A 17,171-nucleotide genomic window follows, 5' to 3' on the forward strand; every position below is an offset into this window, starting at 1 on the left:
GGTATCGAGCGGGGCCTTACCCCAGCCATACCACCACTCCATCTCGTTCCAAGACCCCTCGGTCGAGATCCGCCCATGGCCCCAACTGAGCCGCAATCGAACTGAGCTCCATCGATGAGAGCGGGAGAGAGTGGCTGGCTGGCTGGCTGGCGAGAGCAAAGAGCTGGCTGATACCCTAGATTCTTGGGGTATATGCACTTGGAGTGCCCTTAGCAAGCTCCAAGAAGAAAGATCTGGCACTTACTCACCTGTCCAGGTATCCAGGGTATCACCCAGAGACAGTATTGGATATTGGCTCGAACGACAAGTTGCCTGAAGGTTAGACCCGCCGTAGACCCGTAGACCCGGGCTCGGAGCGAGAACCATACACCTACTCATCCGCTCAGTCACCGGACTGGAATGTGCGCCAGTGTGTGTGTGGCTCGGACGCGCAATAGATGTCTCATGACAGTTCGCGGAATTGGGGGAATGGGTTCGGCATAGTCTCCCCCCCCCCCTGCAGCCAACTGTTCCGGTGGGCGGAACGGAAAGGGGAGCGGAACTACGTAGGAAATGGGCATTGTTATTGGCACGCGTTACGTGCTCGGCCGATGGAGACCGAGGCAGGTCTTATCTATCGACTTCCGATGTGCTGGAGGATCTAGATTCTAGATACAAGATCCACAAGATATAAAGATGCTCAGTTTATTTTTTTTTTATTGCTTTTTTCTCGCCGTCCTCCTTCAAGGACTTGAATCTGGTGGTGGTGGTGTCGGGGGACGGCGATCCGGGGGAAGGAGGTCATCCTCTAATGCTCGTGTCTTATGTACTTAGCCTCGATCTCTACCAGAATGCAGCATCAGCTCGTTAGGTTTGTCAATCATTTATATATATAATGTTGTATTTTTGGATGTGTGATTGTTTTTTTATCTTAAGCCTAGTGTGGTGGAAAAAATCAGAACTTACTTAAACAAAAATAGACGAAATGGTTAACCATATGCCGGTGCACGGATTACAAGGTGAGTTAAGGTGAGACGGTGATGCGTTAAAGATATATATATGTATGTATGTATCTGAGAAGACAGGGGGCAGGGCGGTATGGATGGGACACAGGGCGGATGAGGCGATTGGGCATTGGGCATTGGACGATGGGCAATGGGCTATGGGCTATGGGCTATGTACTTCTTGATTATCTTTAAACTAATTAAATAAATTATGCTAGGATAGTGTTAAGAAAAGAACTACGTACTTCGAAGATGGTTGCACTTTCATTACTCTTGGTTACTCTCTGGATGCTTCCTACTATCAAAAACTCCATCGCGTTCTAAGCTACATTCTAAGCTGACTGACAGATGCTGTCTTACCAAGAGGAGTGTCTGTGTATGAGTGTGTGTGATTTAAATGTGGCAACTGGATGCACATCTTTGGATCTTTGGAGTGAGTGCTTCTGGCTCTCGATTCACCGAAAATTTCGCCTCAATTTTATTTCGAATCTGCATTTCTACGTCTCTAAATGATCTAGGTTGGTGTTCCCTCTGCTCATCCTCATTTTTCTTATTTTTCTCCCTTTCATTGCGTGATTTCTTTATCTTTTTGTTTCTTTCTTTTTTTTTTGTTAATCATCAGATCAGTGTAAAATTTTATAGCGCGCCTGCTTCCTTGCTCTATCGTACTAGCTTTGCTTCTATCTTCTGGCCCTGTGGGTCTGGATACCCTATCCACACGCCCGCCTTGCCAATCCATCGCTTGGCCTTCACATCCATCAGTTTCCTACAGTTACGGCTACTGCTTCTGCTCCTTCTGTTTAGTTATTTTCTGCTCCTGGAACTAGCGCTCCTCATGCGTCTCATAATCTCTTCAGCATGCGCTTCTTCTCCTTGAGCAACTTCTCCTTCTTCTTGTCCTGCAGTTTTTTGTCCAGGCCGGCGTGTTTCTTTGTCGAGGGGCCGTCATCGTCTTTGGAGTCGCCAGCAGCGCCTGCCGCGCACTTGGCGGGCTAACAGAGTAAGACAATTAGCACCATATTCTTGATATAATATCAATGGGTATCACTCACCTGGGCATGAATCTCGGTCATCATTCGCGCCCGCTGCGAGTAGTCATCATAGCGCTCCAGCAGCATCTTGCCGGCCTCCTCGTTGAGCGCAGACTCCGGGTTGGGTACGATCAGCAGGCATTTGATGGTCAGAAGTATGTGCTTGATGCCCAGATCCGGCTTCCAGTCCTTCTTCAGTGTGTTCACACAGATCTCCCCATTGGCAGCGACGTTCGGATGAAAGATCTTGGTTAGGAAGTACGCCTTTGGGGGCGTCTGGGGAAAATCTTTGTTTAGCGTCAGCTTGACGCGGAAAATGCCAGCGGCGTAGGGTGTGCCGGCGGGACCGTCGATTAACGCCTGGACGTCCGTGACGTCGCTCTCGTTGATCAGCACCTTGATGCCCTCCGGCGGCGTAGTCTCCATCTCCTGCAGTTCCCGCATCACCTGCCTTATTGTCTGCGGGGACAGGTTCTCCACGTTGGAATATTGCTGCAAAAGTGCATTGGATGATGTTAACGATTTATTCACACGGAACTTATTAGCGTAAGCCATGAAAGTAACTCAGAAAACCCTTTACATAACAGGAATGTAATCAACTAAGCCAAAATACATCAATCCTGGCAAAGGCTAAGGGCCAACCCATTGAGTCTAGTGTCACTAAACCATATGTGTCCAATATAGGATTTGCGGGACACGTGACATATCCACCTTGGCCTCCCAGGATTTGACTGTACCATCTTCTATATGTATATAGCTTATATGCTTATCTCGAGTTACTCCAGTCGGCTGATATCCAATGTTTATATTACCGAGCTCATGTTGCTGACTGACAGACTGCTTCCTTTCCTCTTTTATGTCTCCGCCTGCTCCTTTCCTACTCCTGTCTGTGAGAGTGTGTGTGTGTGAGTGTGTGTATGGGAGAGCGAGGGTTCAAGTGCGACGGTGTGTATGTGCGTGAGTGTTTGAGTGTCTCAAGGATTCGCGTCAGGGACGCAGGTCGCGCGAAAAACGCGAAATTGGAAAAAAGCGCTAAACGACGCGACTTTCCTGGCTCGCGTTTCTTTCCGTTTCTCCGTGTTGTTGTTAGGGGACTTTTAGTGTCAGGCAACTTAAAATTTTGGTTCTAATTGTTATTGTTATTAAACCATGTAGCTCGCCTTCGCAGAAATGGTGTACGTGTGTGCGTGTATTTATTTATCCGAAGTAAAACATATTCTGCTGTCTAATTCCATTTTATGCACGACAACAACACACAAAAACTAAAATTCGACCAGGGATGTCACAAAACCTTAATTTCTACCATCTTTTTGAACTATCGATATTTTTATATAATTATCGATACTAATGCCAAAGAAAAGCGTCTTAATATTTATCGATAGACGAAGAAATATTTAAAAATTTAATGATTAATGTTTCCAAAAAATATCCTTAAAGCCAGATTTAAATAATAAAGACTGTCTTTTAACTACTTACAAATGTTGCTTGTTTTAGAGGTTTTAGAGAAAGGTTACCAGTGGAGGGCGTTGTTGTGCGACGTTGGCCAACACTGTGGTCGCATTCCGTTCACCAACACTACAGCGCTGAACGAGATTCCTCCATCCACCATCCATTTCTTTTATTTAATTAGTTTTAATTTACCTTTCTAACTCTAATTTATTGAAAGCCTTTTAATTTCGCTGCTCCTGTCTTCGGTTCGGTTCACTTCGCATCCAATCGGTTCGGTTGGGCCCGATCCCGAAGATCAGATACAAAAAAAGAGTCCAAACCAAAGAAGCGACTCTCGGTGTGGAAAATTGTGAGAAGGGGAAAAAATGTCGAAGAACAAGATAAACACAACGTCCGCTGCAGCGGCCAGCGGGGAAACGAATCTGATCGAGGTGAAATCGAAGGTGAGTCCACTGCAGTTCCCGTTCCGACCCTGGGTAACGCTCCCCCTTCCAAACCGCCACAAATCCCCACGCCCCTTTCACCGCTGAGCTGCTGATTCATGCGCATAGCAGTGGGTTGGCGGGGGATCGGAGCTCACATACCATTCTAGAGGGATTATATCTAGGAGAACTGCATGTGTCAATCCTAAAACTTCCATTGCTTCTCTTCCAGTTCGATGCGGAGTTCCGGCGTTGGAGTTTCAAGCGCAACGAGACGGAGCAGAGCTTCGACAAGTTCGCGGCTCTGATCGAGCAGCTGCACAAGCTGGCCAACATACAGTTTCTCATTCTGTATATAGATCCGAGGGACAACGATCTGCTGCCCATTAACAACGACGACAACTTCGGACGAGCCCTGAAGACGGCACGCCCACTTCTGCGGGTAATTGTTCAGAGAAAAGGTGAGTTCCGCTGCAGATTATCCAAAGAAGCCCTAATTTGAGACCTTCCTTTGTTTAAAGATGATCTGAACGAGTACTCCGGCTTTGGGACCATGAAACCGAGAAACCTAATAGGCAGCATACTTATGGGCCACACTCCGGTGAAGACCAAGGCGCCGTCGATTTCCATACCGCATGATTTTCGACAGGTGTCGGCCATCATAGACGTGGACATTGTGCCGGAAACCCATCGGAGGGTGAGGCTCCTGAAGCACGGCAGCGACAAGCCCTTGGGCTTCTACATTCGGGACGGTACCTCAGTGCGGGTGACAGCAAGCGGCCTGGAGAAGCAGCCGGGAATCTTCATATCCCGCTTGGTGCCGGGTGGCCTGGCGGAGAGCACCGGCTTGCTGGCGGTCAACGATGAGGTGATCGAGGTAAACGGCATCGAGGTGGCCGGAAAGACTCTGGACCAAGTGACCGACATGATGGTGGCCAATAGCTCGAATCTGATCATCACAGTGAAGCCGGCCAACCAACGGACGCTGACGTCCACGCACCGCGGCTCGTTCTCCAGGAACAGCCAGCTCTCGAGCAGTTCGCATCACACCAACAACACCAACACTTCTGACGAGATCGAGCATGACGACCAGGACGACATAGTGGATCTCACGGGAGTCACGTTGGACGAGAGCCCCACGTCCTCCGCCGCCAATCACAACCACCAGCCGGCGGTGGCGTCCCAGCCGTCCCCACTACCTTCGTCCCATCACCAGCCGGCGGGCTCAAACGCCTCCACGATAATGGCCAGCGACGTTAAGGACGGGGTGCTCCACTTGTAGGAGGCACGCATAACGAAGACAGAAGAACAACTGCAGCTACGAGAAGAGACACTTCGGTTCAGCCGTCTTAACTTTCACTCACATCGATAAGTTCGTTCAAACTTGAGTCAATTATTTGGAGTTAGGCCTGCTGAAGACAATCGACAATCTCGCTTAGAACAGGGCTGGCTAGTGACCTGGTGGCTAGTGGAGTATACACAGTCCTGGAGTAAGTGAGGGATTTAGAAATCGCTTACACACTCACTCAGTCATACGACTCTCCCCCATACATTCCGCACACACAACTCGCAAACCCAACACACTTATTCATTTGCACGTTTTTGAATGCAGTCCTTGTTTTTATCTTTTTTTTCCTTTCCATTTATATATATATATATTATGTGTATTTAAATTTGTAAGATTTACGTCTTGTTATTATGCTACTTGTTGCATTAGATTAAAGTGAGACAGCTATAGCGAGAAGGAGAGAGAAAGAGCATCAAATGCAGAAGGCAGAGTGCTAGGATCACTCAATTATTCGAAAAACCAATCAAACACGACTAATTTATATAAAAAAAAAAAAAAACATTCCATTTTATGTACTTGAGGGATCATCAGGGAGGTCTATTGATCTTCAAATGATCCTGTTTTTTATCCTGAGGTGACACAGTGTTGTGCGAGTGTCCTTGTATGTCTGCTATGTGTATTTTTTTATTAGACCGTTCTTGAATTATTTGGCATTACATTTGTAGTTGATTATTTATCTTAAACATTGTATTTTTTTTTTAATTTTAACTATTTTGTCCCCGTGCGTCCAATACTCCTTTGTTTGTAAGGAAAGCTAACGATTTACGCAGCCAGGAACGATGATGTCGAGGAGATAACTAACAAAACGAAACACCAACAGCGCCTTTGCCTTCAAGAGAGCAATTCGATACTTTATAAATATACATACATATATATACAAGAAGATAATACTTATTTTATACACGTGTCTATGTAGAGTTAGTCCGAACGTCTGGGTACGCTTTAGTCAAATCACACAGAGGAGGAAGACAGACACCCGAAGTTAACATACCAATATACTTATATGAGACGGAAGGCAACCTAATGCTAATAACCTTAGAGATCGCACCCTATCATAACAAAATATACATATAATATACAAATATAGATAGCAAGATCTAGACTAGAGACAGCAGCGAATCTAAACTGTAACCCCCCCAATGCGTATCCACGTCGTCCTCGTCCTTGTCCCCCGTCCCACAAACATATCCTTTTACACTGTCAAGCAATCGAAGCTTCTACCGAACAAGAACAACCTATAGTCTCCGGGGATTCCCGATCCAAAATCTTCAAGTCGCTCACGCATCTACGAGATAATAAATGTGTGTTCTAGCTGAACAACTGAAAAGACAAAAACTTATATTTTGATGTATGTATTATTATTTTTTAATAAACCTAAGTAAAATTGTAACCGAGGTGTATATATATTCATTTTCCTGGAAGGGCACATATATATTCGAGTTTGAATTGTTTCGAACTTTAGATTCAAGGTGGGAGGCTCTCTCTCTTACACATATTTTACACTCAATTTATGCTTAACTATGTTCTGGCATCCAGATTTTGATTAATGTTGTCCATTGGGGTCTGTTAAGGAGCTATCTGCCGTTCTGCTTCTTTGGATAATATTTATTCCATCCTTCTTTGGCCTCCAGATCTAACGTGGCTCCTCTTCGAATCAGGGAATGTCAAAGAATGTCCTTTTGAAAACCTATAGTCACTTATAACGAATGCGAGAGTCAGATGCCGTACGTTTGAGGTCAACTTATACTGTAAACTTTCTTTCAACTTAAAGCTAGGAGGTTAATTTCCAACTTAAACCTAGCTAAGATTATGCACAGATGAATGCAAATCTGTGGTTAACAAACAGTTTCCGAAATGGAAGAAGGGAAGACTTAAGTAATATCATTAGTCTAATCGCCTCCGGATCCGTCGGTGACTGTATTGTTTTCGAGGCTCTGCCAAATGGTTCTGGCAGCCGGGCGATCCTCGCTGAGGGCATTAGTGCACAGATAGAACAGCTCCACGATGCAGTTGTAGTCGGCGCTCAGCTGGAATGCCACCGGCAGCGGGGGACGCGTGCCATAGGCAGACTCCAGATTGTTTAGCGAAAATCCAGAGATTTCGTTCTCCTTTGTATTATCTTCCTCTTCATAGGATGACTCATCCACCTCATCCTGCTGGCTGACTTCCATGAAATCAGACTCTGATTTTTCTTCCACCAAGTTGACCGAGGTGTCGGTGGAATCGGTGAAGTCAAGTTTTTGGCCCTGTTGCTTGTTGTTTTTCTTGTTGGAGTCCAAGTCGTGCGAGTTATCCAAATCCTCGCCCAGCGCTTCGTCCAGTTCCAAGGTGTGTGGTGGGACCAGAGCCAGGGTCTCGTAGATAACCAGGCCAAAGCTGAAGATGTCAGCCTTGCTGTCAATGATCTCGACCTGGTCAATTACCTCCGGAGCCGACCAGAGGCAGGTTCCTGAAATAAAATGGTAATTCTATTGTAGCGGAAGAGCCGATGTTGGATTGGTTGCAGCATACTCACCCACATAGCACTTCTTAATCATGTTTACCTCACCGTTCTCGTCCAACGGCATGGATACCCCAAAGTCGCATAGCTTGCAAATCTCAAACTCGCCCTTGATCAGGACATTGAAGGACTTGAGGTCGCCGTGCAGGAGGCGAGCCTCGTTGTGCAGAAAGTCCAACGCCTTGGCCACATCCATAATCATTTTCAGGGTGTTCTTGGGCGGCAACGGGCCCAGATCCTCGTCATGGCGCTCCTCCAGAATGGATCCAAGAGAGGTGTTGCACACCTCCAGCACTAGTGTGCTTGCGCCCTCGGGGCCGGTCACCAGGCCACGGAAACCCACGATATTGGGATGTTTCAGTTTGCTGGAACAAAAGAACGCAGGTTTCTTTTGAATTTTGCCGCCACATTTCGGGGAATTTTTCGTTCGAGGAAAATGGGTTAGGGCAGTTTCTGGGAAATTCCAGGGGCTGTACGATGGGACGCTTTCCTGTTGGGCAGTTGTGTTGGCACTTATTGAGCCGATAAACATCAGCCCAAAATAAATTCGTGTCACTGTGGAGACCTGATGGGCAATGAGTATTTATTTCTCTTTAAAGACTTGTCTGCTGGAGATTTTCAAGCTGGTACTGCATTTTCCAGGAAGAGGTAGGGCAGGGAATGAAAACTGGGCCACTCTAATGAACACGCACATGCATGCAACAGCGCACACACTTCCAGAGCCACAGCCAGGACGCACACACACTCATGTAGGTTCGCTATGAGAAAGGTGGGCACCTACCGCAAAATCTGGGCCTCGTACATGATGCGCTCGTTGAAGACCGGGTCCCTCTTAATCCTGGGATTCTGGGTGATTCGCTTGACGGCCCACGGGGAGCGGGCTTGTCCCAGACGCGGCGAGCGGTCCAGGCGGTAAACACTGACCCCGGTGCCGTGCCCAAGGGTCTTCAGCAGCGGCGATGGTGGTATGCAGATTGGGGTGCTGATGCTCTGCACGTTTTCCAAATGCAGGTCGCGCAGCTTGCGACGAGGAGTCTCCATTTTAATCAAAGGCACTACACAAAATAATCAGTAGAAAAAAAAGAGACGCCGCGCAGAATAAATTCGGTTTAAACAACTAGAGATGGGGATATCAAAAATACCGAGTAAGTCGATATGTTCAGATATTTTATCGATTGGTACTTTTTGGTATTTTCTATTTGGAAACTAGAGATGAGCTTTAAGAAAAAACAAATCCTATCGATATTTACCGCAATCATTTTTATTGTACTCCCCAAGATATCGAATATCTGTCAGGTTTAACTGAAAATCGTATTTCGCAAGGTATATAATTAATTGTATTTAAATTAGCATCTCTGGGCTACCACTTTTTAATATTTATCCAAGAACTGTTATTTAAAGGTGTGGCCAACCCGCATTCTGCAGGTGGTTGGGATTCTTTGGCGCTCTGTCGAACGGTCAGCCAGATGGAGCTTTGTTGTTGCCCTCAGCTTTATAGTGTTTGTTGTTTTGCTCTGACAAACAAGTGTAATCCATAGTTTCCCAATTGCAGGTTTGGAAAGGCACCTCCCAAGTTCCGCGGTCAGCTCTTAGCTAACATACAAGCGGGAAACCGCCGATCAAAGCCCCTTATCAATAGGGTAAACACGTTAATCTAAACAGTGGGTGCAGTGCAGCGACAGTTGGTTTTGCTGTTTCTTATCTCCTCTTCGCGAAGCATACGATGAGCCAGGCGACGGAAGCAGCCAAAACGGAGGTGGACGAGGCGAAGGCTGCTCAGAGCGCAAAGCAGCAGCTGGAGACCTACCGAGTGTACGTGGTCACTTGGAACGTGGGCAGCCGCTTCCCAGACAACATCTCCCTTCGGCAACTGTTGGGTCTGCACGACGTGGGCGCTGAGGAGTCGGAAGAAGAGAAGGCTCATCTGCCGGACATCTATGCCCTGGGATTGCAGGAGGTAAACGCCCAGCCGCAGCAACAAGTGCTTGGACTGTTCAAGGAGGATCCCTGGACGCACAAGGCCAAGGAGCTGCTGCGCAACTACGACTATGTTGCCATTAAAACGGAGCAGATGCAGGGCCTGCTGCTGAGTATGTTCGTCCGGCGGAAGCATGTGGAACACCTGCACGACATTGAAGCTGAGTTCACACGGACTGGTTTTGGCGGCATTTGGGGAAACAAGGGAGCCGTCAGCATCAGGTTTACCCTTTACGGGTGCGGTCTGGCCTTTGTGGTTGCCCATTTGGCAGCCCACGATCACCAATTGGACGAACGCATCGAGGACTATCGCCAGATTCTCGAGAACCACCACTACCACGTCAAGCGCTATCGGGAGATCTACGACCACGACTATGTGTTCTGGTTTGGAGACCTCAACTTCCGTCTGCAGGGCAGCGACTCTGCCACCGAAGTGCGGCAGCTGGTGAGCGATGAGGCCCAGCACGAGGCTCTGATGAAGCGGGATCAACTGTACCAGGTTCGCGAGCAGACCCAGCAGGCCTTCCAGGTAGGCACACTAGCTAGTTTCAAGAATCTTAACTGAGACGGTATAATTTTAGGTTCTGCAAGAACGATTGCCCGCCTTTCCGCCCACCTTCAAGTTCCGGGAGGGGACCTCGGAGTACGACCTTAAGAGAAGGCCAGCTTGGACGGATCGCATCATGTACGCCGTGCAGCCTCTGAACAGGCAGCCTGGAATGCAGCTGTCCATTGAGCAGTCCTCCTACAAGTCGCATCCCGTCTACACCATAAGCGACCACAAACCAGTTACCAGTGACTTTAAGGTGAAGCTCTATCCGAGCGTACGGGTGCCTGGTGTGGTGTTCTCGTCGATAGCCGTTTGGAAGATTGGGGACGAGAATACCGTGGAGTACAAGAAGCAGGCGGAGTTCGAGGAAGGTCCCAACGATTGGATCGGCATCTATCCCCTTGAGTACGCCAGTTTGGCGGATTACGCCGCCTACGAGTACGTGAACCAGGCCGAGTCCCCCACATCCTCGGATTCCAACCATGAACCGGACCCATTCGACACTCCGGCCACCCACCGACGGGCCAGGCACCATCACAAAAACCGCCAGAGGCTAAGGCGCCATCAGGAGGCCAATTCGCAGGAGCAGGTGCGCCTGGACTTTGCCGACGACGTGGAACTGCGACATGGCGAGCAGTACTTGCTGATCTACTTCCGCAGCACTGGCATCCGAGGAGTGACCAGCCTGGCCGGTATAAGCAACGCATTCGTGGCTGAGAAGCGACGCGGATCGCCGCATAGGACGGAGTACCACGTTGACTAGCTGGCGGAGGCGCTCGACATCTTCATCCTCTAGTTACCAGTCCAGTGTTTCTAATTTTACCATGTTAAGTTTGATTGTTGCCTTTTTTATTTAAAACACTCCATATGTGCAATTATACAACTACATATACCCCTAAGTTTGTGTTACTTTCTATCCCCCAATCCCAATCCCTTCCAGCATGCGACTGTTCCTGCTTTCATTTGCATCTCGGTCCGCTTCTGTTGTCACTTGTTATTTTTGTTTGCACGGCATCACGGTATTAGAAATATTTAACCGGTTTCGTAAAGGTTAATTACGCCACAAGCCCCGATCCGAAACTATGACACACCCGAGCACAGTGGGCAACTAATGTGAAAGAAGTACTGAAAACCCCAGGGACTGAGACCAGTTATTCCAACTATTATATATCCAAATAGGTTCTATTTATATTTATATATATATATTTTATTTAAAAACATAGATGAGAAAGTTTTGTGGTGATTTGTGGTGCATATAGATAGTATTATCTTTTGTGGTCCCTGAAAAAAAAAAACAACTTAATTAACTAAACTATGATATTCTACACTAGAGGCAAATGATTATGATCTTGAGGAAAATGAAGGCTTATAAGTGATACCATGTTAGTCAAAGGATAACGAGACATATAATGTAACCCATATATATATAACCCTTTAGATGGATAGACTGTAACCACCCTTATAGACTTTTGATCAGACTATGCCAAATTAGGCCCACCGTGCAGTGGGGTGGGTGCCTAACTGGGTGCCCGGAGAAACTATGCATCCATAAAAGCAGCGTTTCGACACAGACACTGCCTTGAAGGCACATTGTAGTCCAAGCGAATCCAAATGGAATGTTTGAAATGGGAGCATAAACCAAACCAATGGGCTGGTAATTGAAATTTTGGCTGCCAAAGTGACCCTCGCCGACGTCAATTGATAACTACCTTGCCCACCACTCTAATTGCCGGTAATGGAAATAAACAGAAAAAATATCACATGGTTATGTTACACTTTTAATACCCTATACATATATGGGGTCTAGTATCTCCATGCTTATATACCCACTTATCTAAGCTAGGGGATCCAAACCGCAACTGTAGGAAGCTACTATCCTAGCTTTGATAGAAGGCCCAGGCACCTTGTAAATCCCGCAACACTAGCATTGATTAGTAGTCTGTTATTAATTACAATTTAATTTAAGACAAAAAATGAAGAGTGCACGCACCTTATATACACATGCCTTATCAGGGTACACTGTAATCAATTTACTTAACCAAAATAAGACATTTACAACATTGCGTGGTAGAACATATATATATATATAATGAATACATAGAAACAATTTAGGATTTTGTGGACAATGGAAGTGGAACTGGACAATGGATGACAGACGTGGTCTGTCTGTCCATTGCACCTTATCGATTTAGCCTTATTTTATATACATATATTTAATCTAAATGTACCAATCGTAATGCATAATAATAAACAGAAACTACAAGTTTGAGAAGCTTGTGTGTGCGCCTTCCCTTTTAGGGGTGTAAAGTGTATAGTGACCTTTGTGCATTGGACACGTTACAGAGAATGGTTACAAAAAGAGAATGTAAGGGAATTCTTCGGCCCTGAAGAAAGCTACAACTGTTTTTTCCTATTTACTAGACACACATCTTTCACATTGTTCCACATTTGACAAAAAATACATATATTTTTACACTTATATGACTCGCTGAAACACCAAAAACAAAAAAAAAAAAAAAGTTTTCACGTTATATACAATTGTGTGTGGTTGTCTTTAAACTATTTAATCAAAGATTTACAGAGCAGCAGGATATATAGAGAAAAAGGCTCAAACGGGCCGTTCTATGAAGGGCTGCGACGAGTATTTCAGAGAACGACTGACACGCAAAAACAATTTTTATCGTTTAGAAAACTTGAATTTTACAATCTCAAAATTTAGGGATACTTTTGGGCCATTGGGCAACTGAAGTTCTATAATCCAAATGAGTTATGGTCTCTCCAAACAGCCTGCTAATAGGCCTTTCGTTATCAGTAGTTCCGGGGAATACAACTCTAGACGGGACGCACTGCTGTCTGGGTTGTTTAACAGTCGATTTTATTGCTAGGCCTCTTGATTTTTGCTAATTTGAAACGTCTTAGGGTGTTGTTTGGAACTGTGGGTTAACTCGTCATGTCTGCTGATTTTTTCACTTCGGTTTTCACTTTCGGTTCTGTTTCGGTTTCGCTAGGCGCTATCCAGGAATCGGGTTGGTATGGGATCGTATTGGGTTGGTGGCGGAGTCTGGGTGTCTGAGTGTGGGCTAACCAGTTCCAGTGCCAGTCCGTGGACGAATTGCCATCTATGTGGGCAGTCCCAATGTTCTGCGGACGAGTCGTCGGGCGATGGTATTGAACTCGTCTCTCCGTTCCCGCCACATGATAGCTGCATCGACATTGGCACCACTCTCGTCGTTGGGTTCTGTTGGCGAGGTTGGCGGTGAACTCAAGTGGCCTCAGATAACATAGTCCTTCCGGGAACAAGCTACTTACCTGCCAGCATGCTAACCACACTCAATAGGATTTTCTCAACACTCTGCACGGGACTCCATCGCTCGGCGGACGATTCATAGCCCATGGGATCGTCGCCGGGGGCATGCAGTATAGATATGCAGACTCGGCCATCGGCGAATATGTTGGGATGAAACATGTCGCACGTGAACTTCATCTTTGGCGGACTCAGCGGATAGTCGGGCGGAAAGACTAAGCGAGCCGGAAAGACGCCGCCCTCGAAGCAAGTGCCCTCGGGTCCGCTTCAAGGTTCAAAGAACAGGTTACGATTATTCTGGAGGGGATTCCGCAGGTCCGTGTGGACAGGTAGACTTACGCAATTAGTGCCTCCCACTCGAAAAAGTTGTCCTCGCTGATGGGTCCGGCCACAATGCCCTCGGGCGGATCGAGTGTCAACTCTGGAGGTGGTAAATGCTAATTAGCTGCAGAAGAACTTTGCCTGTGGACTTCGCTCCCGGACTTACGTTTGTATTCTGCCATTAGGCGTCGCAGCGCGGATCCAGCCATTGCTCCTGGTCAACCAAGTCCTCTTTGTCGCCCACGTATTCTTGTGTCTGTGGTTCGGGTGTTGGGTCCTCCTACACACTCTCCGCCTGTAACCACTTCGTTTGCTTCAACTCTGCTTCCACGATTGCAGGTGTGTGCGTGCGCCCCCGTCAGGTTTTTCCACGGTTCTCCAGTTAGCGCACTGTTTACAGATCCAAAAGGATCGTGTTTGGAGTCTAATACAGACACGTAATACACAAAACAAACCCTTTCAATATGTTTATTTATATCAAGTGTTATATATGTAAATAGATAGGTATGTGTTTTTGTCAATGTACTGTACAGTCAAATTGTTTAGTGGTGGGAGTGGAACCGATAACTTATCGGTGGCAGCAGGTAAGCGCCCCAACCAGAGCTGCCGGACAAGTGAGCCATTCCCCATATGTGGCAGCCCCCAAACAGCTGTTTCATTTGTATATATGTTTCATATTCATTATACATTTGTTTTCCGTCGAAATTGCCCGTACTTTCGCACGCAAAAGTACAAAATCAGATAGCCGGATCGTTCGCACGTTGGCACGACCCCACATTCTCTCACTCTATGGGAGCCGTGTTTATCCCAAAGGAAAACTGAAAAGGCGCCGGTCGGGCTATCCGGTCTCTCTGGTGTCTTTGATTTCCGTATTTATTATTGTCTTCGGGCTATCCTCCGTCCTACGTCCTCTGTTCCCCACCACCGACTCCAGTTTTGACTTTCTTCGTCTTCCGCTTCGTATCGGTCTCGTCCCACCACCCGCCTGGTGCATCCTTCCAGCCATCCCGCTCGCTCTACGCCAATTTCCAACGTGCGCGCAAGGTTACGGAATCCGAAATATTATTACCGTTAATTATAGCTGCAGCAAAACGGGTGGAGCTAACATATAGAACCTATATATCCCGTAGTCTACTCGTCTAGATGTTTAGGTTTGCCATAAACGACGCCGCCAGCTGTGTGCGCTCCAATGTCAAGGACTTCAGCCTGAACGCCCTGCGCTTCCTGTCCCAACTGCCCCAGCTGAGTCCGTACGATGTAAGTTGAATCCCAGTGCTGATTATTGCCGGTTATTGAGGATAGGATGTACGGGGAGTAGATCTGAAAAAGGTCTTATATAAGTCCCTTAAAAGTAGGATCAGAAACCAGATATGGGATTGGACTTTTGGAGTTACAGCCACATTTTACAGAAATGTAATATCTCCCCTCTTTCTTGGAATTCTTCTGTTGCTATCGACAGGTGTGGACACCTGTGGTGTTATTTTACCCTTCTACTAGTATTACTTCTAACAATAATCACCCCAGCCATAGGATTAGCTCCCAATCCTCTATAGAAACTGGTCATAGAAAATAGATTCATTATTTAAGCCGACATGGTGGAGGTTTGTCGACAAAACTCACAAGATACTATTAGAGAGCTTAATCCTCAGGAAGTCCATTAACTCATGTCCCTCCATGTCCCACAGGTTAACCTGGTGCTAAGGGAGAACGAGTTCGTTTTCAATTTCCCCGTGGATGGTATCATACGGAGCTACGAGACCAACCAGTTGGGCTCCAACTCCCCCTGCGAGGACTCACGCACAGAGGCCAGTCTGCTCCACCGAAATGGCTTCATATGCGGCATTTTCGACGGGCACGGAGGAGCTGCCTGCGGTCAGGTGGTGTCCAAACGCCTTCTGCGGTACGTGTCTGCGGCCACACTGCCGCGCCAAGTGCTCCGGGACCAGGTGAAGAAGGGATGCAGCAGCCAGTCCTTCCTCAAGTGCCACAACGACAATGTGGACTTTGTCAGCGAAATCAAGCCGATCTACGAGGCCAGCTTCCAGAAGTACATCAAGCAGCTGTGCGAGACGCCGCAGCGGGATGTGGCCAGCGAGCTGGTGCACGCCTTCCTCGAGCTGGATGATGGCCTCTCGGAGGAGGCCCTGGCAGTCAGCGATTTGCGCACCATGGGAGTGGCTCTGTCAGGTGGGACATCCATTTCGCTTCCGGTTCGAAGCCCATCCACTAACTCGAATCCCTTTCAGGAGCCGTCGCCTGCCTGGTCCACTTGGAGGGACTACAGCTGCACGTGGCCAGCACGGGGGACTGCGGCGCCGTGCTGGGTATCTTGGACCCGCAGACCCAGCAGTGGACGCCAAAGAAGCTCAACATTGAGCACAATACCGAGAACATAGGCGAGGTTCGCCGCATCCTGGCCGAGCATCCCAGACAGGAACAGGAGACGGTCATCCGCAATGGACGTCTTCTCAGCCAGCTAGCTCCGCTTCGTGCCTTTGGCGACTTCCGCTACAAGTGGTCCCTCGACGTCATGCAGAACAAGGTGGTGCCCATGTTCGGAGAGCATGCCATGGCGCCGAACTACTACACGCCCCCGTACCTCACCGCTCGTCCGGACGTCCAGCAGCACCAGCTGGGCCCCAACGACAAGTTTCTAGTCATCGCCAGCGACGGCCTGTGGGACTTCCTCTCGCCCAGCGAGGTGGTCAGCCTCGTCGGCGAGCACATCGATTCAAAGAAGATCCTCGAGCCGATGCGTCTTCCCGAGGGCGACAACGTGACGCTGAAGCAAATCTCCGCCCAGCTGGCTGAGCGCAAGTGAGTTGGTCTGACACCCCAGAGCCATTGTCCCGTTCTACATCATCTTCTTTCAGAGCTGGACTCACCCGCAAGCCCATAGACTCGAACGCGGCCACGCATCTCATCCGTAACGCTCTGGGAGCCACCGATTACGGCATCGAGCACTCGAAGATCTCGTACTACCTGACGCTACCGAAGGACGTGGTGCGTCTCTATCGCGACGACATCACCATCACCGTCATCTACTTCAACTCGGAGCAGATCGCCAAGCAGCAGTCGGATAAGGCGCTGGGAGCGTGATGCCCGAAGGTAGCTACACACCACTAACCTAGCCACTAGCGATACGTTTAAGTTTGTTTTCATTCGCCATCTCGGACCTGGACGACTGCCGTGCCCAATAAATGTCACGCGGATAGCGAAGATTAGTCTTCTCGCTGGGGGATCGCGGTCTCTGGTGGGTCCAGAGGTCTCTGGGCCCAGATCTGGG

The 17,171-nt window shown here is 47.8% G+C and overlaps 6 protein-coding genes across 6 annotated transcripts; 3 read left to right on the top strand and 3 right to left on the bottom strand.

Annotated features, from left to right (window-relative positions):
• Positions 1-846: 846 nt before the first annotated feature.
• On the bottom strand, positions 847-3,306 carry LOC108121741 (ubiquitin-conjugating enzyme E2 S). Its single transcript, XM_017236029.3, has 3 exons — positions 2,827-3,306; positions 2,036-2,506; positions 847-1,975 (listed from the first exon to the last, which is right to left on the bottom strand). The coding sequence occupies exons 1-3, from the start codon at positions 2,833-2,835 to the stop codon at positions 1,826-1,828; spliced, it is 630 nt and encodes a 209-aa protein (XP_017091518.1). The 5' UTR covers positions 2,836-3,306; the 3' UTR covers positions 847-1,825.
• Positions 3,307-3,565: 259 nt separating this feature from the next.
• On the top strand, positions 3,566-6,623 carry par-6 (partitioning defective protein 6). The gene is made up of 3 exons (XM_017236016.3): positions 3,566-3,906; positions 4,118-4,346; positions 4,407-6,623. Exons 1-3 carry the CDS (start codon positions 3,829-3,831, stop codon positions 5,165-5,167), a joined length of 1,068 nt encoding a protein of 355 aa, XP_017091505.1. The 5' UTR covers positions 3,566-3,828; the 3' UTR covers positions 5,168-6,623.
• Positions 6,570-8,864, bottom strand: LOC108121729 (lymphokine-activated killer T-cell-originated protein kinase). Its single transcript, XM_017236015.3, has 3 exons — positions 8,515-8,864; positions 7,749-8,098; positions 6,570-7,682 (listed from the first exon to the last, which is right to left on the bottom strand). The coding sequence occupies exons 1-3, from the start codon at positions 8,772-8,774 to the stop codon at positions 7,123-7,125; spliced, it is 1,170 nt and encodes a 389-aa protein (XP_017091504.2). The 5' UTR covers positions 8,775-8,864; the 3' UTR covers positions 6,570-7,122.
• Positions 8,865-9,216: 352 nt separating this feature from the next.
• On the top strand, positions 9,217-11,159 carry LOC108121709 (inositol polyphosphate 5-phosphatase K). Its single transcript, XM_017235987.3, has 2 exons — positions 9,217-10,239; positions 10,292-11,159. The coding sequence occupies exons 1-2, from the start codon at positions 9,457-9,459 to the stop codon at positions 11,021-11,023; spliced, it is 1,515 nt and encodes a 504-aa protein (XP_017091476.1). The 5' UTR covers positions 9,217-9,456; the 3' UTR covers positions 11,024-11,159.
• A 1,648-nt stretch (positions 11,160-12,807) lies between these two features.
• Positions 12,808-14,438, bottom strand: Ubc7 (ubiquitin conjugating enzyme 7). The gene is made up of 4 exons (XM_017235990.3): positions 14,052-14,438; positions 13,904-13,985; positions 13,570-13,829; positions 12,808-13,498 (listed from the first exon to the last, which is right to left on the bottom strand). Exons 1-4 carry the CDS (start codon positions 14,092-14,094, stop codon positions 13,380-13,382), a joined length of 504 nt encoding a protein of 167 aa, XP_017091479.1. The 5' UTR covers positions 14,095-14,438; the 3' UTR covers positions 12,808-13,379.
• Positions 14,439-14,528: 90 nt separating this feature from the next.
• Positions 14,529-17,100, top strand: Pdp (pyruvate dehydrogenase [acetyl-transferring]-phosphatase 1-like protein, mitochondrial). Its single transcript, XM_017235988.3, has 4 exons — positions 14,529-15,142; positions 15,571-16,072; positions 16,132-16,702; positions 16,759-17,100. The coding sequence occupies exons 1-4, from the start codon at positions 15,029-15,031 to the stop codon at positions 16,982-16,984; spliced, it is 1,413 nt and encodes a 470-aa protein (XP_017091477.1). The 5' UTR covers positions 14,529-15,028; the 3' UTR covers positions 16,985-17,100.
• Positions 17,101-17,171: the final 71 nt, after the last annotated feature.

Source organism: Drosophila bipectinata, chromosome XL (genome assembly GCF_030179905.1).
Source record: "Drosophila bipectinata strain 14024-0381.07 chromosome XL, DbipHiC1v2, whole genome shotgun sequence".
Taxonomy (NCBI): Eukaryota; Metazoa; Arthropoda; class Insecta; order Diptera; family Drosophilidae; genus Drosophila; species Drosophila bipectinata.